This window comes from Phalacrocorax carbo, chromosome 2 (genome assembly GCF_963921805.1).
Source record: "Phalacrocorax carbo chromosome 2, bPhaCar2.1, whole genome shotgun sequence".
In the NCBI taxonomy this organism is placed as follows: Eukaryota; Metazoa; Chordata; class Aves; order Suliformes; family Phalacrocoracidae; genus Phalacrocorax; species Phalacrocorax carbo.
The window spans coordinates 82,150,218-82,176,387 of NC_087514.1; the positions used below are offsets into that span (position 1 = coordinate 82,150,218).

General features: G+C 41.5%; 1 protein-coding gene across 1 annotated transcript in view; it reads right to left on the reverse strand.

The window, feature by feature from the left end:
• The window catches only part of ANKH (ANKH inorganic pyrophosphate transport regulator), a 103,697-nt gene that overhangs the window by 30,839 nt on the left and 46,688 nt on the right, over nucleotides 1–26,170 (reverse strand). Inside the window, exons 2-4 of the mRNA XM_064443402.1 lie at nucleotides 12,044–12,260; nucleotides 3,520–3,638; nucleotides 2,304–2,387 (exon numbers count right to left, since the gene is read on the reverse strand). Coding sequence (XP_064299472.1) covers nucleotides 2,304–2,387; nucleotides 3,520–3,638; nucleotides 12,044–12,260 — 420 coding nt within the window. The remainder of the gene's footprint in view (nucleotides 1–2,303; nucleotides 2,388–3,519; nucleotides 3,639–12,043; nucleotides 12,261–26,170) is intronic.

A 26,170-nucleotide genomic window follows, 5' to 3' on the forward strand; every position in this document is an offset into this window, starting at 1 on the left:
GTACTTGAAGGTATGGGCAGGTGTCAGGCTAGGAGCCATAAATAGGAGAAGGTTAGCATGAAAGTCTGGCAAGGTCTGGCAGCAAGCATGCGGCTGAGTGCCACCCTTCCCAGGAGAATGTGCTGTTCCAATACACACCAAGGCTGCAGACATGCTTCTACGGTCAGCTTATAAGCCCTACTGTTTGGGGCTTATTTTGGCGGGGGGGCAGGGGAACAGTGGCAATTAAAAAGCCAGATGCTTTAAAGTATTCACTTCAGCATTTAGAAGCAGGAAGTCTTATGTCATCCTGATTTTCTACTTTTTGGAGGGAAATTTCATTATTTCATCATTCTCTCTTCAGCTATCTGAGTGCCACGCTGATATAAATGAAATGGAAACTTTTGGGCTAATGAACAGCTCATAATTCAGTCTCATAAGATTAAATGCTCAGTCCAGAAAATGCAAAGGAAATTATTAATATGATATTATTCACTCTCTTAAGTACAAAGCTGAAGGCATGCCTGTTAAATTCCAAATATCTCTGTATGGAGGGCACAACTGGAAAGCCCACTGTGTTTGGTGCTGTAAACAGCATAATCAAGGACAACCCTGCCAGGACATGCTGGCATTCAAGTGACTTACAAGAAATACAAAACACATAAAACACATTGTTCAGGGTCAGGTTCTCTCCTTCATTGCTAGAGCTCAAGAAATAGTTAAGAAAAACACACTATGCAAATGTTTATTAGTCAGGTCATGCTATTTATAAGGATTTGCAAAACTGCTCTTTTGAACCCCATAAAAGAATTGATTTTCAGTAAACAGAAGCGGTCCGTGACAAAAAATGTGTATATGAAGTTACCCAAGGAGAATTAGCTACTGCCTGTGCACCTATTGCTTGTGCAGGGAGCAGATATAGGTGTAGAGAGTTCTGGGGTATGGAGAGTCACAACTTTTTGTCTTCCTGATTTGCTCTTGCTCTGTGCAATATTTTGTTGAGAGATGACAGGTGCCCTATTCTTCACAACCCTGGCACCCCACTCACCAACCACTGTGGAAAAGGCACATGTACCACGGCCACAATAAGAATTTGTTTCTGTATTTAGCTGTATATGGCCTGACATGCATCTAGGGTCAGCAAACCTTATAGGTCACATTAGAACAAGAGCAGATCCTGAGGGTTAAGGTAATTTACAGTCATTGGTATTATCTTTATGGATTTAGTGCAGTACTGTAGAGGGGCAGACCTGCCAAACATAGAATAGCAGCTGACTGAATGGTTTAACATGGTTTATGATTTGCTCATATTTAGTGGGAGGAAAATGCTATGGAAAATTGAACTAAGTGCTGTTGACTTCATATTACCTTTGATGTTGTACTATTATTATCCTCTCTCTTACGCAGTCATTACACCATTCAGCTGGTAATAGGGCAGTACAGCAATTGTTTTACAGGTACTGGGACTCTGCATTTCGTAATATTTTTATATATGTTTTTAAAAGAGGGCTGTATATTGGTTCTTAAATGCTACAGCGCTGGCCATCAGCAACAGGTATGAATGTTGTTTTTCAAGTGTGTCTAGTACAAAGCAACAGTACAGTTAACACCTCCCTCACAAATCAAAGTTCAAACAACATTTGGTCTTCTCTGCATCACCCAGGGGCTATCACCACAGATCCCCTCTGCTGCAGTTCTGAGCCCTCACCTCTTGGACCTGTAACAAGAACAGTGCCATACTGGCACTCAGAAGATGACTTACACTACTGCACTTCACTGGATTAGACAGCATGTACAAAACTGACAGGTGAACTGGCGAATCAAGCCTTCACTTCCCCACGTACAAGCCCCCCTTGGGATTTCAGTGCAACTGTGTGAAGCGTAGGGGAGAATGCACAGGGGGTAGAAAAGTCTCTTTCAAAGCACTCTGTCAGCCTCAGGATTGGTAGCAGCCATCAGTCTCTTTTTCTGACCTTTCCTTTTGCCAGATATACACATGTATATATAACTTATTTCTCAGCCATTCTAAAACAGGGTTGTGAAGGTACTGGAAGACATGGCCCAAACAATCCTGGTTCCCTTCACCTGACATTGGTTTGGGACTGACTTGATCCAGTCAAGTGACACCAGCCTGAACCACAACTGTCATCAAACAGCATCTACATGATGGGGAAACAGCCAGAGAACAGCACACAAGATTAGTTCCTCTGGTGTGTTGTTCACGGTAGAGAGAGAAGGCAGTCTCTGTGCAAGAGAGTTCCTGCTTAGGAAAGCATCTAGTCTGTAACACAATGGAAACAGTCCCTGCTAAGAGGACTCATTACCTGAGCTATGACATCTGAGATGGAGGCACATCCCACTAGGAAACTGTACTTGTGTTTCAGCAGAATCCCAGCATGGGTCCATGCCTGAAAAAAGGCAGAGGAGAGTTTGGGAAGTGATTCTGATATTTGTGAATGATTTCAGGTCCAAGAATGCTATCTTCTGGTTGTTACATTGTACACAAACAACTTATAAAGCTCTTTTCCACCAGCAGTACCTAGTGTGAACCCGGGAAAACGTTAAGCCAGTAATGCAGAGAAAGCACTGCCGCATTCAGTTCCTCATTGCCAGGGCTGACAGGGAGAATTGGAACAATGTTATAGACTGTATAGAAATCTCTGAGTGGATCTATTAAGAAACTGCCCCTTCTTCATAAAACAGATGCTGCACAGGTTGGATTATCATACTAAATAATCCAAGGGAAAAAATGTTTCTTCTCATTCACTAGATGGATGCACCTCTGAAGCGTAATATTCACTGGCCTACTGAGTTATACTGAGTCCTGTCTGGAAAAGAAAACTTAATGATCCAACTTCTTTTTATTGTCAGCTACTACTTCAAGCAGACAAAGCGGTAAAGAAAGAGGTGGAGGTAGGGCATGAGAAGGTCACCCCTTTCCAGTTTTACACAGAAGTAGAGGCATTAAAGAGAGCTGCCATATTTGTATGTTGTGCAGGCCACAAGCAGTAAGCCTGGTGATCTGGGAAGCTGCAGTCCACCCCATGTGTGGCTCTCTTGCCCAAGCATTTGAGATATACTGGACTTAGCTGTGCTTGCAAAAATTGATGGTAAAAAAATATCTTTTCAACAAACTTGCTTTGAGAAAGTATCAAGCTTATTCCTTGTCAGCTCTGAATGTGATCTGGGAATGCATTGCAAATCCAACTCTTTCACTAGAGGGGACACATACAGACAACCAGTGCAGCTCATCACAAGATGACCAGTGCTTTCCAGCATGCACATACAGTCACTCTAACAAGGCAGCTGAGATTTTTCACATTTGTCATGATCTCTGGATGTTCAAAGTCCACCCATATACTTTTTCCACGTAGCAGAAGATGATGTGTCCCGGTATATCCAGAGCTACTGCTTGCAAAAGACACACCTTCCTTCTGCACATCTCCAGTTTCCCATCAGGTAACAGACTTTGTGAACTAATGTCACCAAAATAATAAAAAAAAAAGAATATGAAAATTCAGTTCTGAATCAGGCACTCACCATGGCATCCATAAAAGGGAAGGCAGCAAGATAAAGGAAGGCCCTCCGAGTTTTACTTCCCACTGATTCATCCACATGGTGCAGCTTATTAATAATGTAATACCCCAAATCACTATATGCTGTAGAGACACAAAAATAGGAATGAATAATAAAGGTTACATATGGACTCTGGGTGAGATGTTCAAAGTACCTGAAAGACTGTGATGCCTAGGAGCTGAGACATGCATCCACTTAGCAACCAGCTGCAGGGGCTTCAGGATATTACAGCCTCACCAGTTGCTGTTTATGACTGAGGAGCGCTCTCATGGTTCTTTTTCAAGTAACCTTTGGCAGAGGAGTGATAACAAATGGCTGCACTGGGAGATGGGTAAAGTAAGTGCCACATCTGTTCGCTAAATGAACACACTGGTACTCCAGAAAATCTACTGCTCTTTCATTAACTCAAGGCTCTTTGTTAGAAAAGCTGTTTTCACCAGGCATTGTGTATTTCATGGATGTAGTACCTCATAAATGCTGAAACCATCTGTTGTAACTGCATTCTCACGACATTACCTGTAAACCTGCCCAAAGCTGTAAAAGGATACTACGAACTGTGAAGGCATGCAACAAATCACACTCATTATGCCTCTCCCTCTCACTGCCTAATGATCACCTCTGCTGGGACCTGTCAGGGCACCGTTCTCTTCACTGTACAGTCCCTGGGCAGCCTCGACCAGCCTTAGTTTCCTTCCTTATCTAGGGCTGTCATCTCAGGAGCCACAAGTCAGAAAAGGAGACCTCTGGAAATCGGGGGTTGCCACTTCTGATCGCCAGTATGTTATTTCACTGTCCTGTTTCACCCCAAGACAAGAATTTTTAGTGTTGGGCAACACGCCTCTTGCCAGGTCTCTCTTCCCAAGGTGTTGGGTTGAAGACAGCATGGACGCAGGGACTCACCACACAGCTCTCTAAAGAACTGCTTACATCCCTGTTAGTACCCATGTTATCTACCTGTTTTCATAACTCCAGAGTCCCCCCATGCCCAGGAATAATGAAGACCTAGCTATGACTGGAGTGTCTGAACTATGGGGACTTACATAATATGCAGAGTTAAATAATCCAAATAGTTTTTAACCTTTTATAAACTATGGTCTAGACCTGCATATTATTACTTAGTTTCCTCTATACACCTGCAATAGCTGTTAAAAGAATGATTGGGTTGTAAAGTCAACCTCCCATCACAAGTAATGGCAGAATCTTACCTCAGTTCTCTTCCGTTTGTGTCTTTTCTAAGATAATTATTTCAAATGTGAACATCTATCCTGTTTTCCATTTATAACAACTCCATTATCATTGTACAGACCTTCATATAGGATATTTCAGGAAAATTATCCTTTTCATGCACACAGGTCACATAATTGGATTAAGAAATGCTAACACTAGTTGTCCAGTTCAACCTTTTTAGCCTAAAACTCTCTCTCGTAACTTGTTTGGAAGCAATTACAGAGGAGTTTAAGTCATCATTGTTTTGTGATGGCTTAGGGATACAGCAGTTAAATGGTTAACAGGACTGAAAAGACTTTTTCAGTCCAAACAAGACAGTGTAAACAAGGTAATAAAATAGAAGGAGGTGGTATGACAGCACTGGGAACAGGCACGAGCCTCATTCCAGATAACCAGAACTACCCAAAAGATGCTAAAATGTTAAAAACTCTCCCTTTCCCCATGCTGGTCCCTATCTATATGTCTTTCATCTGAGCTATGATCGTTAGATTTGCAGTCTCCCTGTTCACCCAGTAATCCCCAAGTTGCTTAGCCATCCACCCTGAGGCGCTCCCAGCCTTGTATCCTATTGAAGGGGGTTAGGGAAGAACTTTAAACCAGGACTCCAACCTTTCCTCAGTTCAGGGAGGCCAGTTTCATTCTTTAAGTGTTTGTGTGCTTGTTGCGGTCCAGTCGCGCAGCAAGTACAGCCTCTTTTTATTTTTGCATGAATACCCACATACCCACACACCAATTTTTGCTCAGTATTTTGAAAACTCTCTGCTATGCACAGATTTTTGCATGATAAGTCCTTGTGGAAAGCTGCTTTTATGGCAGGACAGTACATGGATGTTTCTGAATCGACGTATTTGAATGAAGGAGAAGTTTGGAAGGCATGTGAGGCAAGCCACCTCTGAGGGTCAGATTCATTGAGCTGCCTCTAAAGTTCCATTGAATTTGCTTTACAGTTCTGCTGCATAAAAACTTAAAAACTGCTGCAGGAGACACACCAGCCTTGTTCCCTACATGGGGACTGACAGAATCAGAGTCCAGGTGCTGAGGAACCTGCTTCTGTGGAGGGGCTTCCACCAGCAGTGCAGTGCTGGGCAGACAGCACGCCGCAGAAGTCACCCTCTGTGCTCTCCATGCACTTCACCCGCTGGGCTTCACCTACTTTAGATAAGACTTCTAAATGAGTAATAAGTAACTTTTTTGGTTCTAAAAGCCATTGAGATGTTTAATTTTTTTTTTTATTTTAAGTTTACTATCACAGAAATATTCACAGAATCAGAAGGGTCAGAGGCTGAACTACTCTCACTTCTAGGAACAGACAGTTCACCACAGGGTTGTAGTTTATTGGCAGGGCACTCTCAAGGGACTTACACCACCACAGCCCACAGCATCACATTTTTAAGATGTCTAAGGATATTAGCACTGTGCTCTGTAAGCTTTAAGATCCTTTTCATTCTCCCCCATCCAAGAAAAAAGTCTAACTGCACTTTTTAATGTGATTTTGATTTTAAAATCATAATGGCTAAGCTGAAAAGCTAGTTTTAAAATTGTCAGCTACTCCGCATGTCAGTGAAAGCACACAACCACTTTTGCTGATGTCCATGAATGTTTCCATCCTTGGAAAGAAGGACTCCGCAAGCTGAGATTTACTGACAAATATACAGGCATGTGTCTCTGAGCTGTGAATAAAGCAAGTGCTGATGCAATTAGAACTTAACCTTGGCCAACCTTACAAAATTATTATGAAGCATGGTACAAAATTAATAACACAGACAACAGAGCTGAAGAGTATTACATGAATCTAAAGCAGATGGCTCTTCCCATTCCTTGCATCATTTCAACCAAAACAGAGCAGTCCAACTCTGAGACAAGCTGCCTGTTTGCTCTCCTCTAATACCTCATTTATTTTGATATTTCTATGGATTAGTTTTGCTACAGAATTTAGGCAGGAATTCTTACTTTTGGCTTTTCCAGTTGAGTTTTAAGACCCAGAAGCTTAAAAATGTCACTGAAAACTGCATACCTAATTGGATCTCCTCTTCCCTGCACTGATTTCCCTAACAAGCCAATTACTACCACATTAACTTCAAACATTCTTAAAACAACTGAACACACTCTTAGTGATGCCAGCAGTCTCAAACAATTAGCTGTACCACAGTCATTTTGGAGCTGCCTCCTACCCAGCATGTTATACTTACATCATAATGAAAACAGAAAAAAAACCCTCATAGGAAGTGATACTATTTACTTCCAGACACAGAGCTACATATGTCAATATTAGCTTTACCGGAGGAAAAAAAAATCCAGAAGTGTTTTTGTGTTAAAGCGTGTTCTTTTTAGATGCATTCCATTTTCATACTTTGCTGCCAAACTTGGAGACTTGAGAAGTAAAAATCTATTCCTGCATGTCAGAAAAATGGCTCTCATGGCCAAAACTGGTACTGGTCAGGAGTTTGTTCAGCTAAATGATTTGGGCAGATAGGTAAATGCCAATCTGAAAAAAAACCAACCACCAAACCCCAGACCTGAATGGCAAATCTTCATTTGGAGATGGCACAGGGTACATAGATTTCTTTACATCTTTGATTATCCTGACTTAAAGCAGAAACAAAAGCCTGTGTCCCCCTTGTGAAAGCCCAGATGAACAGAGCGTTTTAGGCTTTGTGATTTCTTTGCTCATAGTAATAAATGAATTAAAAAAACCCAACAGTTTAGAAGCATCTCAATGCTGACTGCTTACTGCAGTCATCTACTTCTGGGCTCAGCTCTAGTACCAAAATTGCATTAGTTGATTTTCCCAAATCTATCAATGACCATTGGTCTATGAAATATCTCTGGACAGGCCAACATCTCGTAAGTCTCAAAATTAGCCTGTTTCAATTAAAACCCAATCATTGCTATCCTAAAATCCACAAATGCTTTGGTCATAGGCTTTCTTCCTTCTTCCTTTGCCCCGAATACCTTGCTGATAAGAAACCATCCCTGTGGCGGGGGGGCGGGATTTGGACAGCTGGAAGCATATTACTGCTTTAGCAATGGCCATCTGAAGATGCTGAAGTAGAATGCATTTTTACTGAATAACATTTTATCATCTTTCAGAAACCAAAAAAAAAAAGCAAGCCTGGATTATATTCTGATTTGTATTCCTGTGCTATCATCATTTCCCAGAGCAAAATGTTTAGTATGAACCAGTATAGTGGGCACATCAGAACAAGACTGACTGAAAAAATAGTTCTGGTTGTCATAAGCCACTCTGTAACCCCTAGTCTCTAGAAAATTTCAGTAGTGTTACACTGCAAGTGGTGGGATTAAACCTCTGTCTCATTTCTTACGCAGATCTTTCATGTACATGCAGTGACCGCACATGTGGGAAGTTCAAAAGAATCAGTGGAATCACTAGCAACTGCTGAAGCTTTCCCCTGTGTAATCTGTGCAGGGAGTGGCCCGTGCCCGCTAGCCTGTCAGTAATAAATTGGCACAAAACAAATCACTTCCATGTCTTGACTATCCAGTCTTCTGTAGGTTTGCCTGGTTACTAAAGTTCCAACCTTTTTTTCCTGGTGATGTCAAATGCTCTATCATTTAGTTTTTAATCAGGTGAAATGGGCACCAGTTAAGAATGTCTACTTAAGCAAAGAGGGTACTTCCCCAAAGTAGCTTCTGCCTTGTCATTTACAGAACCTCAGAGAGCTGCAGAAAGTAATATTAATATGCAAAAGGAAATAAACTTTCTCAGTGTACTATTTCTCAGTAAACTAGTGAAAGGCTGAACAATGCTGTTTTATTGCCATAGAAAATGTGCATGTCTTTCATGACGCCGGCATTAAAAGGACCCACTTAGTACGGGGGACTTACCAGCAACACCATGAAATGCATTATGGTAGCATAATGCTATATAAATTATTTCTCTCCTCTGTCAAGCTGGCAGTTTAGTAAGATGTCAAAAATATGCAGACAGGTTTAGTCTCCTGAATTGCTTCTCTAACAGCTGAATATTTCTGCCAAAAGCCAATCTCTGAAATACTGAGACATTTTAGACCCTGGCTACACAGCGCACTTCCCACCAGTAAACCCTAACTGCTGGCAGTAGCTGTCCCCAAAACAGCACAAGGGAAGGAAGGCACCATACTATATTCTATTCCCAGGTCACAACTGAAACAGCAAATCCAGAATACTATACTGACCAAAGTTTGCAGCAGCATTATAGTGGGACGAGAATATGGCTTCAAATTCCTTTGGTCAAGGACAACTTGTTTCTTGGTTCTTACCGCTACCTGTACAGGGGAGTGATAGGAACTGTTGGTGAGGACTTTCATGGGAATGTGGTGGGGTGATGACTTATGGACCCAGAGCTTGCAACTGTGAGTTTGAGTGGTTTGGCTCAGCCAGTCACTCCCACAGAGGACTGTGTTAGCCCAGTGGGGAAGCAGTAGTGGGGAGCTGGTGCTGAAGCAATGAAGCATGAGTCAGTTGTGTGAAACAGTCTGTTTTGATATTTTAAATAAGTAGAGGCTGCTGTTTGTGAGAATCTGTGTGTGCAGACTGCAAATAGTCTCTATCACAGTTGGAAATGTGGTGATTCACTGTGGTCACTTGTTTCTGCCACCACTTGTTTTCTTCCTTCTGATTTTCAGTACTCCTCCTTATTTCATTGGGCTTTTTGTTCCCTGTTCCTTCCTGGGCTTCAACAGTCCACGGCAGAGGCAGACAGTCATGTCATCTTCCTTAGCCCCATACACATGGCATGTGGAAGAAATTCAGTCCGAGTGCTGTTTGTTTCTCTTTTTCATTTGCTGAGCATCAGTAACCTGTATTTGTGTCTCCTATAGACAGCCTGTGATAGGCTTGCAGCTGCTGGTGAGTAGTTGCAGGTCCTAGGAGGCTGCCTGTCTGTCACTGGACTCCTTCTCTTCCTCCTGCTAGGCAGGCTGTGCATCTGTGGGTCAGAGAAGAATAATCAGGATTTGAAACAAGTTCAAAGGAAACTTGGAGCATAAAACTTGGCAACATCACCCAGGCAATTGGTGCTAGAATCTGACTAACTCCATTTTCTCGGGCGCTCTGCCAGTCTCTGCTGTGGCCTTTGCATATTTTCAGGCATAGACAAGTTAAAATACTAAAAAATATTTTGCAGTCTGCCACCATAAGCAGCTGAAAGATTGTGTGAATCCCTTTAGTTCAGGACTTTAAAGCATGGTAAGTACAGCCTTCTTTTTTCTTTTTTTCCCAATATCTGTAGAGAGGGCATTTCAGACGTTCTGAACTCAGCAGGTCTCTACTTCCAGGCAAAGGTAAGAAACTTATCATCTGGCATGTTTTCCAAAGGTTGCCCCTTCAATAAGAAGTTCCACTTGGAAAATCCATGTCTTTCACCTGGAAATTTGATAGTTACACTTTAAATGTTCTTAAAATCTATCATAGATTACAATAAAATGTTGGATGAATAGAAAATATTTCTTTATCCAGCTGGCAAAGCCAAAAACTTTGACCAGCACTGGCAGGAAAACAAGTGAGCAACTAAAAGAGCAGCTCTGGGGGCTGAAGAAATATTCCAAGCCAAATGTACAATTATCCCAAAGATTATAACACTGACTCAATAAAGCAGCCTCAACTGTAAACATACTGAGGAAGTGACCAATCAATACCAGTGAATTATATTAACTTGAATGCGTAGATTCAGCTTATAAAATTAGCAAAAGCTTATCCCTGGCACAGAGTTGCCATGGCTAGTGAGCCATTACTTTAAGCATTTATTATGGTCATTACATGGAGTAAAGGGAAACAGCACAGGGCTGCTGCATCAGTGGTGGAATAAGAGATGTGATGGTCAAACATACCGGAGTGCTTGGGAGGCACATAAAGCTGGTGAAAATAGCTGGCAGCCTGTTAAAGGATAAGAGCAGGGGACATTCATATTTAGCAGATGGCTCTTCTACCTACTTGGGCAGATCCTGAAATAGTCCTATTCTATTCTATTCTATTCTATTCTATTCTATTCTATTCTATTCTATTCTATTCTATTCTATTCTATTCTATTCTATTCTATTCTATTCTATTCTATTCTATTCTATTCTATTCTATTCTATTCTATTCTAAGCTGATCAGCAGCATGTGCTGCTCTTGAGGTACTAACAGCCTGATAATGAACGGTGTCTCACTTCCAGGCCACTCTATAATTTCATGGCAATTCTTGATACTGCCATCACACTCGCATTTCCCATCTTTCACCAATGCAATGGCCCCCTACTGCTGGTCATCCAGCTCAACCCTACTGCCTGTCAACCAAAACATGCTTCCACAGGCTGTTGCATTACCTCCCTCCTACCACCCCTTAGAGCTCCCAGCTTTTAGGATTTTACCTGTTGAATGCAATGCACCCTCTGCTTCTTCCTCCAGCATCTCCTGTTCCTCGCTGCTAAGGTCCAGAGGTTTCGGCTCTGCAGAATGAGCCAGAAGGTGCAGAGAATCTGGTGCAGTTCTTGGGGAGGATGAAGTGAAAGTCTTCCAGGTCACATGGGTTTTTACTGCTGTGGCTGATAGTTGGGTTGATATCCCACTTCTCCAGGCTCTCAGAAACTGGCAAATCCCGTGGCTGTCTTAGTTTCTATGTTCAGTTCATATCTGCTTGTGTATTTTCTTTGTTTCAGAGTACACTCAGAAGCCGGTCTCAGTTTGGCAAAAAGTGCTCTTAGTAACTACTACTTCTCTTACAGATTAATTATTCAACAGAAGTGGATGATGACTAGCACTAGTAGAGAGTAATACCTGATATTTTAATGAGGATGCTGGTATCTACTTGCTTAGAGTTTTGTAGTGTGAGATAAGCAGCAAAAGAACAGGTACAGAGGGAGTACACTGCCAATGTCACCAAGTTCTGACAGACAGCCCTACTAAGCGCAACTGAAGTTCTGCTAAACCCGTTCAGGCAGATACTGCTAGCTGATCATCAATACCTAACAGTAAGACCGAGCTATCAGCTTCATGCAACCTGTCAACCAAAGTCTTGCTCACACACCTGAAAGAGATCAGCAGCATGTTTTGCTGCCAGGCAGGAGAGGACTGTGGGGGTGCAATCTGCCACTTAACAACCTGTTTAAAAAGTCACAAAAATTGCGTGGATGGACATGATACCAGCCCAAGAGATTTAATCTCTTTTGCATCTCCTGTTGCACTTATAAATGAAATCTTAAGCCTACAGATTAATCAGCCTGAAGAACAGGCAAGTGAAACAAATGAAAAGACATATTAATTAGACATGAAATGACCTTACCTATTAAGGTATGAAATACAGCAGCTACAGCACCAGCCACAACCATGCACAGAACTGCTTTGGTTCTGTCCCGCTTGCTGTTCACGAACACCAGACCTACGTTTTTGAAGTCACTCATCGGACCCGTGAAGAACTTCATCAGGGAGTATGCCAGCCCATAGCTGGCCAGCATTTCCACAGCATCTTCCTTGACAGCAGCGATGCCCCTATTCAAGGCCTGTTGAAACACAGAAAGAGCAAATATTGTAGCACATGTGGAAGTGTACCAAAAACAGCCTTCTGCAGCTGGTTTCTGAAGGAACAAGCAAGTTCAGCTCTCATTGTTTTCACCCTGAGTTGGACCTTATTTCTCTGGTTTCAGCAGCAGTAACTTGTGATTTGTGATACAGGCAACTTCATAATTTCATATGGACAGTAAATTCAATTCAAGTAGACTTGAGGATAAGGTAAACATCTATTTCTGAAGTACATATTAGAACTCCTGCTACACCAGAAGTCAATCTCTTTCCTTTTTAGAGTAATTTCATGACCTGCCAATAATCATGGATGATACACGACCATTTAAATGCTGCTTTGAGGCCTTGGCCCTGAACTGAGAAAAGCATAGTCCTTGCAGGCCATCTTTACAGGTAAAAACTCTGACATTATCATAGGCTGAAATTTCAGGAGCTCAAACTTTTTTTCAGTGTAATGAGCTTTTCACTACATTCCATGTAATTGTTGTGAATAGCTGATACAATCCTATGATGTTTACTACGAAACTATGCCAAATATGCATGTGACTAAACATAACTGTTCTTTTTCATGTATTTCACAAGGTTCTGGTCCTATATTCATTTATATCTCCTTGTAGAATATTCAAAAAGAGATACAGCACAGGTATTTCAAGACACATTCAGGTTCAACTAACCAACTAATTCATTCTAGGTCTGTATTTAGGAAATGTCTGCCAATGAATCACTGTGAATTAGATGGATTATTTTTATAACTAAGGTGATCCATAGAAAAAATGTGTAACATTGCTTCAGATTCCCACTTGCACCACGATGCTTCTAAAATATTGAATAAAAATGACAGAATGATAAATTTTATCTGCAGTGTGACAGCATCAATCATCTGGTACACCCAGCAAACTGTTAAAAGAAGATTAGATTCAGAAAGCATGAAGGATGAAATATGACTTCTTTTCACAAGTATTTGGTTCCTATGGGTTATAGCTGACGTGTGCTGACAGGGCCATGGCAATGAGGCCAACCAGGAACATCTCACCAAGCCACCCTCCAAATCTCAGTCCATCCACTTACATGGCAGACCTAATACCGTTTCTTCTGAATGAACAACAAAGCAGAGTATCATCAGGTAATCATGGTGAAGTCCTTCCATTTCAAATCTCAGCATAGTCTTTTTGTTGCAGTCTTCTGACTTTTTTTTCCCCTTCTAAAGACCATATAAGCAAACAACTCCCATTGACTTCAAAAGAAACTGCATCCCCATAGCAAATGAGCATTTTTCCTATTGTTCTTTTCTACTCTGTGAGATGAGCTAAATTTTTGAAACTAAAGCTGCACCGTCAACATAGGAAAAAGCTGTAAAAAATGCCAACTTCTCCATCCTTGATGGAGAATTTCTCTCTTGCAACGTGCTCTGACCTGAACACCTGAGGCTCCAAAGGTTTTCATCTGTCTTGCTCCAGTTTGTCCCTTCCTGAAAATACGACGTGTTAGATATGGAATACCTGCAGCTGCTTTATGCAGCCTTTTCTGGGGTATAGATAATTCCATGTATTGCATTGATAAGAGTTCAAATTATATTTAATCTGCAGATGCCATAACTGCTGGTGGGTGCATAAAACTGTACTCTAACAATTTGTGGAAAGGACTGTGGCCTCTGAAATGAATAGTCAAGTTTAGCTGTATTTTGTAATGATGCTTATGATGATGTTGTAATAGATATCAAGGTGTATACAGAGTTACAATCTTTTAATATAAACTTCCTAAAGATGCTGAATCTTCTTGTTGCTGTTGCCAGTAATAGGCAAATAGCCTTAGATTATGCTATAGAGAGGGTTCCTTGATCATGGCTTTTCTCCCGTCTTTTCTTTTGTTAATGATGAAATATTTCCGGCAGCTTCAATTTAAAGAGAAACAGCTAACCAATTTCAGGTAGTCTGGTTTAAAAGCTTCTCATCACATGTAAATAGCTGAATAATTTCCAGCAGTTTTCTAAGCACAAGTGGTTCGGACAACTACTGAATACCAAAGTCTGTGGAGAATGGTAATCCACTTCTGACAAGGTCTCTGAGATAAACGTGGCTTTAAGAAATTACAATCTGTCAAGCGGCACAGCACTATGATCCCTCTGCAGGTAGACAAATCTTTGCCAAGCACAGTACTCAAGTCAGTGAAACTAGCTCCGTGTGACTTTGGCCCTGGGGTAACTAAGTTTTCCACCTAAGTAGGACAGACAGAGAGACTCAAGTACTCCCCTTTCTCTCCCTCTCTGGTTTTACAGACTGAACTCTGATCTCTTTTGTATGAAGAAATGACAGCCAAGTAGATACTTCTGAGTAATCTTCCCCAGAGACACACTGTGTACCAGGTAAGGTAAACTGGCAAAATGCGAAAGGGACTTTTGTAAGAGGTATGTTGCCATTAATTTATACTCCTGTGGAATGGTTGGCTGACGTGATGAAATACTCCAGTGGCTAGCTCTGCAAAAGCAATCCTCCTAAATGCTTCTTTGGAAAGATCCTTAGGAACTGAACAGTCAGTAGGGCTGTGTACAGATTGCTTAGCTTCTGTACCTTTCTTTTTCCTTTTTCACTTTAAGATGACAATGCAAAAGGTTCTTCATCCTCAACTTCCAAACACTATATGAGAACTTGTGTAGCTTTTCTACCCCATGTACCTTAGAATATTTTTTGCTACTGAAGCTACCGATGTCATATTTCATATCCTCAAATCCACAAGAAATCCCAGTGAAAGACACAGGCACCTGATCTTTCATGGCATGCCAGCCATGCAATTGGCAATCTCCCAGTCTAATTTCCTGTCAGATTTCCAATTAAATCTCTCATAAAGGTAGAAAACCAGGACAAGGTCTCCATTTATTTATCTGTTTTGTACATTTTTTGTGTGAACAAAGATTAATAACAAAACTTAATCAATAGGGTCTGTATTCCACGTTTGCTTCACACACAAAAGATTTGTGTAGCTTGTCAACAAAATCACACAGAACTAGGTTGTAATAATAATAATGACAATATGAGAAGTTAGCTTGATCATACATATTTCAGATGCCATCTGACTTTCAGCTGGCTTATTCACACCAAATTGAAGGGAGAACTAGGAAATCCAGATGCTGGAAGAAAGACTATTGGTGGTGGCACCTTCTCCTGAGTTTTTAATGAACAGCTAGCCTAATACGGTAGTAGGTGAAAATGTCACAGTAAATCGCTATTCATCAAACGTGACTGAAACAAAGCCACTGGCATTGCTGACTCTTCCTTTAGAAATAACAGAAAAAAGCACACAATACTTCCAGGCTGAGCATGATCTGGTAGGGACATGAACATGTTAGTTAAATCAAATCATATTCCTAAAACACTTCTCAAAAAGGCAGGCACAAAGATTTACCATTACTTCTATGCAATGTCTTCTATAACACATTATGTTAGCACTAGAAAGATGAAATCTTTACTATAGGACCTGCTAACAACTCCTTGAGCATTTTTTTAATGAATAATCGCATGCTGTCTCCAATGTTCACTAAAATCAGAGAGGGCCAGCATTTTTAAATTCCCATCCAAAAGATTCAAGCCAGGGGAATACCAAATAATACACTTAATGACATTTCAAGCCAGTAACCACATCTTTAGAGTTGGGTAGTGCAGCTGGCTTTATCCCCTTAGAAGGAACATACGAGACCTCTATCAAATTTCTAGGACATGCATAATGCATGAATCCAACAAACTTCTGCATGCAAAAGCAGTGATTTTATAAAAAGCAACAACTGTGAGAAAAATGTCAATGGTCTAGCTTGTCCAATTTTGTATGAGCTTTCAGCACTATTCTCTAATGTTGGCAGAAAAGGTTTGGTTCCAATATATAGCTACACAACTCTGTTGCCAAAAATTCAATGTCCATCTCTTACGCTGGTTCTATAGAGTCTGATCATTTCTCACATGATCCTCCCCTCCCACAGATTACTGGATGACTGATGTTTTATTTTTCATTGGATTAGACATATAAAAGCATAAAAAAACCCCAAACCACTGAGAAAGCCATACCCATTGTATATGTTTTCTTCTGCTTTTAGAAATGTTTTATTACCTACATACTGCATCGAAATTCAATAGTCTTAACTAGAAGGGCTTGTTTTCTACTTCATCCAAAGTTAACTATTGGCTATGCAGTCAATACTTGATCAGTGCATGTATTTCAAATAAGAGCAAGTAAAATCCAAGAAATGTAATTCTTGTCAGTCCTCAATTTTGCTTATCCTGGAAAAGCAGACTGTGACCTAGTGCAAGCTGGCGTGTTCCTATGGCTTCTTCAGTTTGAAGCTGGGATTCTGCCTGAGCTGTTTTCAAGTCTGTTCCAGCTAGTTATCTACCTAAGGGTGACATCAAAACCCTGCTCAATTTGGCAATAACCTGGCCAAATGTACGTTTGGTTCAGCAAACATTTGTAAGATGTTCCCCCTCCCCCTTCATCTTTCTTACTACCTGTCCTCCCCTAAGAAAATGGAAGAGCACCAAAGTATCCAGCTAAAGAGCAAGCTGACGTAGGGGACAGTCTCTCTCCTGTGTCAAATAATCTCTCTCCTGACGATTGTTGGCTGAGTTTTCATTTACTAAATCCTGTCACACTGAAATCTTCAGCATCAAATGTTCCAGCTGGCTCTGGCTGTTCTGCCTCCCCCTGTCATTAACTGCACTGCCAGAAGGACACCTGACAGATCTGATGCTCTATATGCATGGCATAATCAGACCACTGTGTCGGTGCTACCTGAGTGTTATCCCATCTGCATCTCTGCTTCTGGCTGGGTTTTTTGTAAAGGCAGGAACCAGAGCCACTGGCAGGCAATTTGAGGGAAATAGCTAGTGCTCTGTGTAAGACTTCCTTGGATGAAGACATAGAAGTGGGAGAAAATGGGGTAAAAATAGCACACGCACATTTATTCTGGCTCAAGAAGATTGTCCAAACATAGTGTATGAAGAGAAAGCCCTGAAAGGGTAGAGGGAGTCTGACCTTGTAGCTTGAAAATGATGAATGAGGAGTGCTCATTGTTTTGGGCTTTTTTTTTGATGTTTGTTTTTTTTTTCTTTTGTTTTGTTTTGCAACACTTTTACCCTATTTCAGTGTCTCTAATTTTGGGTCAGCATCTGTTGTAGTTCATGTGTTAGACGACTGAAATGCCATCTGAGGTCAATTCCTATTAGCCCACTATCAAATACTTGAGCTCCCCCCAGCTCCCTGACTAAAGCTGGCCCTAAGAGAACAGCTACTCACCCCTGTCCACAGCACTTCAAGTGTTGCCATCAGTTCAACCCACTGAAATAATCCCAGTCCCCAGCAAGAGACAGCAGCCCTGACCCCCCCGTCTGAAGGAAGATGAGATACCCATCCTGACAGGGGGGTACCTAGACACTTCTGTGGTATCGTTTGAAGAGCATTAGGACTGCCCTGAAAATGAGAACTGAAGTTCTTCTGCTCTTGCTGCTTCCTAATTCAAAAGAAACTGTAAACGCAGGGCAGGTGTCACAGCTTTATCTTAAAAAAAATGTTAGTGTACCAAAATTTCAATGAAGTTTACTCTGTCTTCTTAATTAGGAGAACATGGCCTAGAAGAAAGCCAATATGCCTTGTGAAACAAAACCAAGCCATGAAGACTGAAATGCAGTCAGTAACAATTTTTTCCCCATTCGCCTTCCTGAGCAGCAATGAACGCTTTTGCATGATTCCTACTCTTCTCTGAAATGCCTGCTACTCTGTGACCACGATCAGGCTCTCCATTTTACTTGTTGACACTATCTACTCACAATGCAATGTCAAGGCTGTATGAAAGTGTGTCCTGGGAGAAGTTTAAATAATAAAGACTCTAAATCCAAAATGACATATTTTTTGAGCACTTGCAGTTTTCACTTGACCTGTGATACATCAAGGAACAGCACCTTTTAACAGGCACAGCCAGAATGTGTAAGAATAACTAGGACAGCAGTGACAACAGTGAAGTCAGTGAAAACGGGAAGTCCTTCCCATTGCAAGAACTAATGCAACGGAGGGCGCGTCGGGGAGCTGGAAGAGTACCTACGGCACACTACCCTAGGGCACCTACTGCCTGTATGTACATTCATGAACAACCACTGGCAAAACAAGGCAGAGAATAATACAAAAACCACAAGAGACTGCAGAACATAACGGCGCAGGACCACAGGAAAGAAACCAGACTCAGTGAAGCTAAAATGTGCCTCATTCAAAACTACATTTGACAAAGTGACAGAATATTTACACAGGGAGCAATCTTGGAGGGGTGAATCAGTTGCTGCAGATGGTTGCCTCCCCGCGGGACGTGGAGAACAGTGATCCTGAAGCCAAGAGAACTACGAGCCATGATGGTGGGAACCCCTTCAGGACATATTCCCCTGGTAGCATCTAATGAATGGGGACGGCTGACACCTGTATGAGGGAGACCTAAACCACTGCCATTTCCACTGACAGCTGTGGAGAAACCCATCCCCTGAGGTGAGACCATAACCATTAACTTTCCTGGACTTTTTTAGCCAAGCAGTGCTTGTCAGGGCACACGACAGAAGCAAAATCAACATGTCAGAGTTATTTCCCTGCATGATGACTTCCCTGGTATTCTCTGACTGATGCTAACCAATTGTCCAAAATGTATTTAAAGTGAAACTCGCAAGGAAATGCTTTGCTCTCAAAGCAGCATGTGAGCTTTTCATTCAGGTTTTCCTGTATTTTCTCACCACAAAGGTGAGAAACATTTCTGTTTATGTTACAGAAATATGGCTAACTCCAGGCTGAGGTTATTTGTCTTCAGATCTTCTTCACGTGGATGCCAGAGACTCATTTTCTTTCAAAAGCTATTTCAGTTTCTAAGTCTATGAATATAGACAAATAAAATTGAGCCATAAATTGAGACATATAAAACTAGGAGAAGGTCATCTCCCTGTGTCTTCAAAATGCCTTGTGGAATAGCTATCGTTTCTTCACCAAATTCCATTTTGATTACTTTTAAGTGCTAGAAAACACTGGGGAGGATACAAATGCATATCATATGTACTGACACACAAAGAATATTTGCCTTAATCACAAATGATACAGTACCTGCAGCAGTGCTCCTTCTTTTAATTTCTCACAGAAACAATGTTCTCTTCCTCACATTATACCTCCAAAGTAAAAAGTAAGCTGATTTACTATCAGTTGCATATTTCATAAAATCACATTTTCTCATGTTTATAAATTAAATTTCTGTGAGGACTGTTATAAGACTTGTTTGTATGCACACAGCAAATTTAATCTAGACAGGTGCCATACCTGTCAGTCTCTCAAAACTCCAGCAAACTGCCTTTTTATCAGCACTAACTCAGTCTCTGCTGAAATACCCCTTGTGTCTCTCTTACCCTGAAATGGAGATCGCCACTTTCTCCATGATCACACCTTCTCACTAGGCTCCAAAGTGCACAGACAGGTTCGGGTTCGAAGGGGCCTTTGGGGGCCTGCTTAAGGCACTGCCCTGGGCTGAACGTCTGCGAGATGTTGTGGAGGAGACCCCGTGGCTTCCCTGGGTGGCTACCCTGAGAGGCCACCCTCACTCTGAACCTTAACGTGTAAACAGAGTTGGCATCTGAAGATGCATGGCCATCTCCCTTGCACATTAAAACACACTGTCCTGCCAGCAAAGGGCACGCATCTAGCATTGGCCCAAATGTCCATTTCCCACATTTCCCCTTCCTTTCCCAAAGGCTCTTTGGCTTCATCGCTTTGTACCACTCCTCCTTGCTGCTCTCTTTCACCAAAGCTCTTGTCCTTGACAATAACTCACATAAATTTTCACCTCGTGGCAAGGAATTATTCAGCTCCACTTGCGTTCCAATTTTAACCCTTCCTGTTCTGCTGTTGTTGGCATTTTCATAGATACAATTTACAGTACAGTAAGACAGTATTTTTCAGTAATTTAATGCTGTATCCATTTCTTTTTTATTTCTTAGTTCATGGATTACATATGAAGCTAGGCTTTTGTTTCCTCATTGTTTTGCATACGGTAAGTAGTTCTCTTACGAGGTACTTTTTCACATAAGATTACCTGACACTCCCACTTACAAGATCCTCTATCTAATGCAAGTCCATTTTTTCCCCTTAAAAAAAATCAGTCCAGGCAAAGACCCCAATTTAAAAAACCCAAACAACCAAACAAAAAAAACCTAACCCCAAAACAAGCAAATGCTTTAACATACCTGCAAATATACTTTTGCCAATTGCAAGAGTAAGGAAAGAAAAAAAAGAAAAGAAAAAAAGGAAAAAAAAGAGTAAGGTTTGTCCCTGGCTTTGTGGATTTTTAACCGTTTTCCTTAAACTTTTCACATTTAAAAAATCTTAATGCATGCAGAATTTGGTGAAAATTTCTGAAATTTGGCAGAGGCTATCAAAAGTGCCTTTAAAACAGACCAAAACTTGTCCAAGCACCTGCAAACTCTGAGTTGCACAGGCTCAGTGGAACTTGTTAAACTACTTTTAACTGCACAGAAATCTTGTCTATGTTTCATTTGTGCTGAGTGTGCTCCTGGCCATTAAGCTTAGAGCAGTGAAGGTCAAGCACCACGCAGCAGAGACTGCATAGGTTCAAGTCCTTAAGGTACCAGGAGACAAGGAAACGCCACCTGTATCATTAGCTCAAGCAAAAAGGAAAGCATTTCTCTTTCCATGGACTGAAGATGCAGTAGCCTGCAAAGACTTCTTTCTCTCAGGAATTATGAAGTGGAATATTCTCCTATCCTGGCTCTTCCGGAAAGTACCCTGGAGGCCAGATCTGTAAAATTTGCTTTTATTGCTTCAGCTCTCTTATTTCTGTACACTTCCCACTCTTTTTTAGTGATGAAGATCCCATGTCCTCCTACTTGGAAGACTAATAATTGGCATTTCCTCTCAATTTTCTTTCCACATGGAATTTAAGGGAGGTAATAATTATACCCAGCAAACTCTGCAAGAGCCAACAATCAAATTCACGGCTGTCAATACCACAACAAAATATTTTAGTATCATCACACGTACTATCCTACCACTTCTTGGCTGCACTTGATATTACCCTACTGCTGCTATTGTTCAGAGTCACTCATTTTGTCACAGTCAGAACTGGTAGTCAGCTGGGAGGGGTGGGCTCCTTCACTGGTGTATGGCCATGCAAACAGGTATTCTGGGGTTTGGTGTAATGAAGAAGTGGTAGCCTTCTAAGATGGATGTCCTGCAAGGGGAACCTTCTGTTAAATCAGCAGCTGAACCCTTTGGGAAATAAGCCTTTGAGACAGTTCAGTGGTAGATGTCCAGGCTGTTTTGATTGCAGAAGATGGTGAAGTTCAGCCTCAGTGACAATGTGCAGCATGGGACCAAAAGAGTTTCAGATAATGGGGCTCTAAGGGAAGACACTCACTCTGCAAAAATAATTTTTTTCTTTAAATCACTTTCAGATGTGACTAAAGTGCAAGTTAGTTACTCAAAGTTGAAAACGTCAAAATTATGGGGGGCTACCTTTGTGCGTCTCCCTCCCTCCCCCAGTGTTGTTGAAATTCATCAGTAGCCAGGAGCAGACCAATATAAGTGTAACTTGCAAACTGCAGCCCCTCTGTTGTCAGTGGAGCTCCCATAGTCATTCAGAGCTCCCTGAAAGTGTCATCACCCATGTCTGCTAGGCAAACTATGTAAAGCGACTGAGTCTCTGCCATTTAATGAGCATTAGTTGTACATGATGAGAGGCTAAAGCAAACTGAAACAAGTGTCTGCAGGTTTTCTTCATTCAGCTTGGGTAAATGTTCTCTCTCTCTCACTGCAGACAGGAGAGGTAAAGACCCTGCTGAGCAAATGCACAAAATTCTTGACTTGTAATATGGCTGGACTTAGGAAGAAGAAAGGCAAATAATTGCAGTTTGGTCTTTCATCCTCCTCAGTACTGCATTATGTCAAAAAAACCCAAACAAAACAAAGAACAATCTATAAAGTACATGTCAAAGCCACTATAATTACAAAAAATACACATAGCCATCAAATAAGACTTCTGTGCCTGTCTCGAGAAGTGGGAGCTTGCCCAGCTGTTTCTGAACATGTAATACAGCCCTACCTTTATGTGTACTTAGTGCACTATGCAATTATCTGCTGTCCATTAGCTTACTCTTAAAGCATTTACCTCCCTATGTGGCACAGCACAGACTTGTTACTTATGTTCCAGGGCTTTGCCCAACTTCAGCTGAGCAGAACGTATTTGAGGTCTGTGATTTTCATCAGCTGTTGTGCCAGGAGCAGGGAGCACGGCTGGTTAAGGTCCGTCATTAAGCAGCTGTTCCCTCCAGCATGCTGCTGGCTAGGCAAAGCACAGTGTGGGCTACACAAAGCAGAGTTTGTTAGGTGTGAGTGCCTGTGACTGCAAGTGTAGAGCTGCCAGATTAGCTCATGTCTTAATTGCTTAGGAGTGACAAATAGAGGGCACCCAGATCACCAGCCTAAATACAAACTCCGTGTTTCTACTGCTGGAAAAACCCATTGTAAACAAAGTCCATAACATTGGTAAGAAAACCTTTCATTTGTACCTGTTTTTCTTTCCCTTCCATTCTTATTCTTTGTACCAGCTTTATTAGGATGAGATTAAAGTTATTCAGTCAAACTGGAAGCAAACCGTGGATAGTGGCAGTGATTTCCTTTCTCTAGGGTTGGTGACTTTATTGCAAAACACGCTTTGAAGCACTTCCAGTTATTACAGCACTTTCCAATACCTGCAGAAAGCAACAGTCTCACTAAACGGGTAATTCTGCCCTAGATTTTGATCTAATGTACCTGTTTAAAATAAATGGGAACTGGGTGGTAAAGACGTGGGAGTCGAGAAAGACAGAACAGAGAATGGGTAGACTTTCTCCAAAGGAATTTTTTTCTCTCAAAAAATCCAGTCTTCTATGCCCCCTGCCTAAGTTTTGAGAACCTCAAACTCCTCTCCTCGTTCTTGCAGGTGGTGTTGACAGGACTTGCTAACATTTCCTTTTAAAAATAACTCTACTGGTTCTCTTGGTATCCAATGACATAAAGTCAACAAGTCAACTCACAACGAAATTAGCGCACATGGGTTTTTCCAGGCAGTGGGTGTATGGAGCACAGATAACTAATAAGTTTCTCTTGAAATCATGCACTCTTTTTGAAACCCCCTACCTGTCACATGGGGAAGCACAGTAATACTTCTACACAAGCAAAGCTGAAAATAGCCTCTCTGACCCAGAAGAGCAGGAGGCCATGGGAGAACCTGATTACTGTTGCTTGTGGGATCTCATGGCAGCTGGGAGCCCAGTTGCTGCTCTTACAACAAATGGCTTTCCATGGTAATGGAAATACAGGTAAAATACCAACTGATCTGAAATGCAGTCAGACTAGATACACTCTGTCATTACTGGATTCGATAATAAAGATGAGAACTGGAAAATGTATCGATGTTTCAAGCTCTTCCTCTGTACCTCCTGGGAACACATAAGTTACCGAAGGAGACAAAAAAGCATTGTTTCTGAATATACTGGGACAGACAAACCCTAAAGCCAGGGGTTCGCTGGAGAAACCTCTAAGTGCCTGGCAACAATGAATCCTGTTACATCTTCACCAAATCCTTGGCTAATACTTCTACTAAGAATTCCTTAAGCAGTATCTAGGCAGCCTTCTCCTAGGGGAAGAAGAGAATTGGAAACACCCATGGAGTTGTAGCAAGCCCTGTAGCTTTTATTTCTATGTGTCTGCCAGGGGTGAGTCTCAACCAGAAGTGCAGCCACAAGAGACTTTGTGGGTGTTCTTCATTATGCCAAATGTGTGGTATAATTTGATACCTAATCTAATTTCAGAGATGTCTACCCTGGGTTCACAAAATCCAAATTTTAAAAAAAGTATTTTTAAAAATCTCTTTCAGCTGAAGAGGTGATCAGAGATGCAGTGGATGGGTTCCTCCACTACTGAGGAACTGTACATGGTGTCACAGTAATCCTTAAATGGCTTCTCCTGTCTAATAGTATCTGTACAGCCACCTTCAGCAACAGAGCACCCGCCATCATAAGACATTTGATATATAAGCTCAATGGTCTCTTAGCCTTATGCCTACACCAAACTTATCTCCAAGCTTAAAACTGTCTTTACTGGCATCCTTTCTCATTCTTGCTTTCCTTATGGCCTGATACAATGATCCCTTCTTATTAAAAGTGATTCTTTCGAAAGCAATGAACGTTTTTCTGCTAACCCACACCCTCTAACTCCTCAACTTGAATTGCATAGTTAAAACATACTAGCTCATTTTCATTTGTTTTATACAAGCACAAGACCCTGACTTATTAAGTTCAGCAAAAACACTGACAGATTCCCAGAAGCTCAAGTGAAACTGATGTTGAAACATCATAGTGCAACAGGTAATTTTGCCTAGCAGGTTCTCTCTGAGTCACTGGTTTTAAATAATAGATTTCCTTATTCCTGGATTTCAAAATTGGTAAGAAATGCAATGAAGGTAGACTATCTACCATTCTTTCACACTACTACTTTACATTGTGCGGAGGTTTCCAGAGTCCCCTTACCCCTAGACCAGTCTTGTTCTGCTTTCTCAGTCATTTAACGCCCTATTTCCATAACGTCAGAGGAGATACAATCTCTTTTCTAACTTCTCCATACGTGGGTTTTTGTCCTCTTGCTGATGTGCAAGGAAGTGCGCAGGATGTAAAACATTAATTCAGCACAGCTAAAATTTATCTCTGAGCTGCTGTAATATCAAATACAAAATTGGCTTCGGATGGGCATCCTGCCAAGATCCTTACCGAGGGGGAGAGAGCCGAGTGTCACACTATTGCCGTTGCGGGGATTGATAAATTGAGCTGGCTTGCTTTGATAGCGTAGTACGGACTATAAGGTAGTTTTACTCAGTGAATTCTTCACTACACTGTCTACAAGAACAATGGATTAAAATTTATCCTTTGCTGAAATCTTCAATGCTAGAGGATAAAATACAATACAAGGTACAAGGCTGAAAAAAAAAAGAAGAAAAAAAGATAACAAAAGGACCAACATTACCATGGACAAGTTGATGGTCTCTGTAACTAGCTGTATTTTGTCTTAACAAAGCTTGAAAACTTGCAGAGGGGGACACAAACCCAAACATGGTATATTTATATGATCACAGACCCAAACTGCCTGCATTCTGTCTGGCTGCACCGTCAATTCTGGTAGGGCTTAGCAATAAAGCAGGAAACAAAGGACACATTTCTGCTCAGCTCCAGTTTCTGAATCTGTGGGTGTAAACAGCTTACACTGTGTTTGCAGGTCCTCAGAAAAGTGTAGCAAAAGAAACTCTACTGGCTTCCTCCTTGGGGCTTAACAACAGGGCTTAAAACCCTTCTGCCCATGTACCTTGCACACATATTCCATCCTCATTCATCTGTTTACTTAGAAGCACTGTTTCTCTACCTAAAACAATAACCACAGTGGATACTTCATTTTTAAAGCATGATGTGAGGGACTGATAGAAAGCAGTGGATGCTCTGGTCATCATCACATTCCCATGGACTCCAGCATCTGCGCTGGCAAAACTCTGGCCCTTAGAGGCTGCTGGGTTTTCTTTGTTCAGGCTTGCAGGGCAGCTGGGAAAAAGTGTTAAATCCTCCCAAAACAGTTTCTGAAATGTGATGGTGCTAAGGCTACCATCTAGGACTGCAATGGGCATACCATCTTGGGGTAAATACAATACCAAAGGTCTTGTAGGAGTGGTGTGTAATACTAGAATATAAACATTGCAGAAGCATGCATGCAGCCAACGGCACACAGTCATCCTCAGAGAACTCTGGTTTTCGACTTGTGTGGTAGAAAAACTGAAATGACAACATCCGCAGCCACT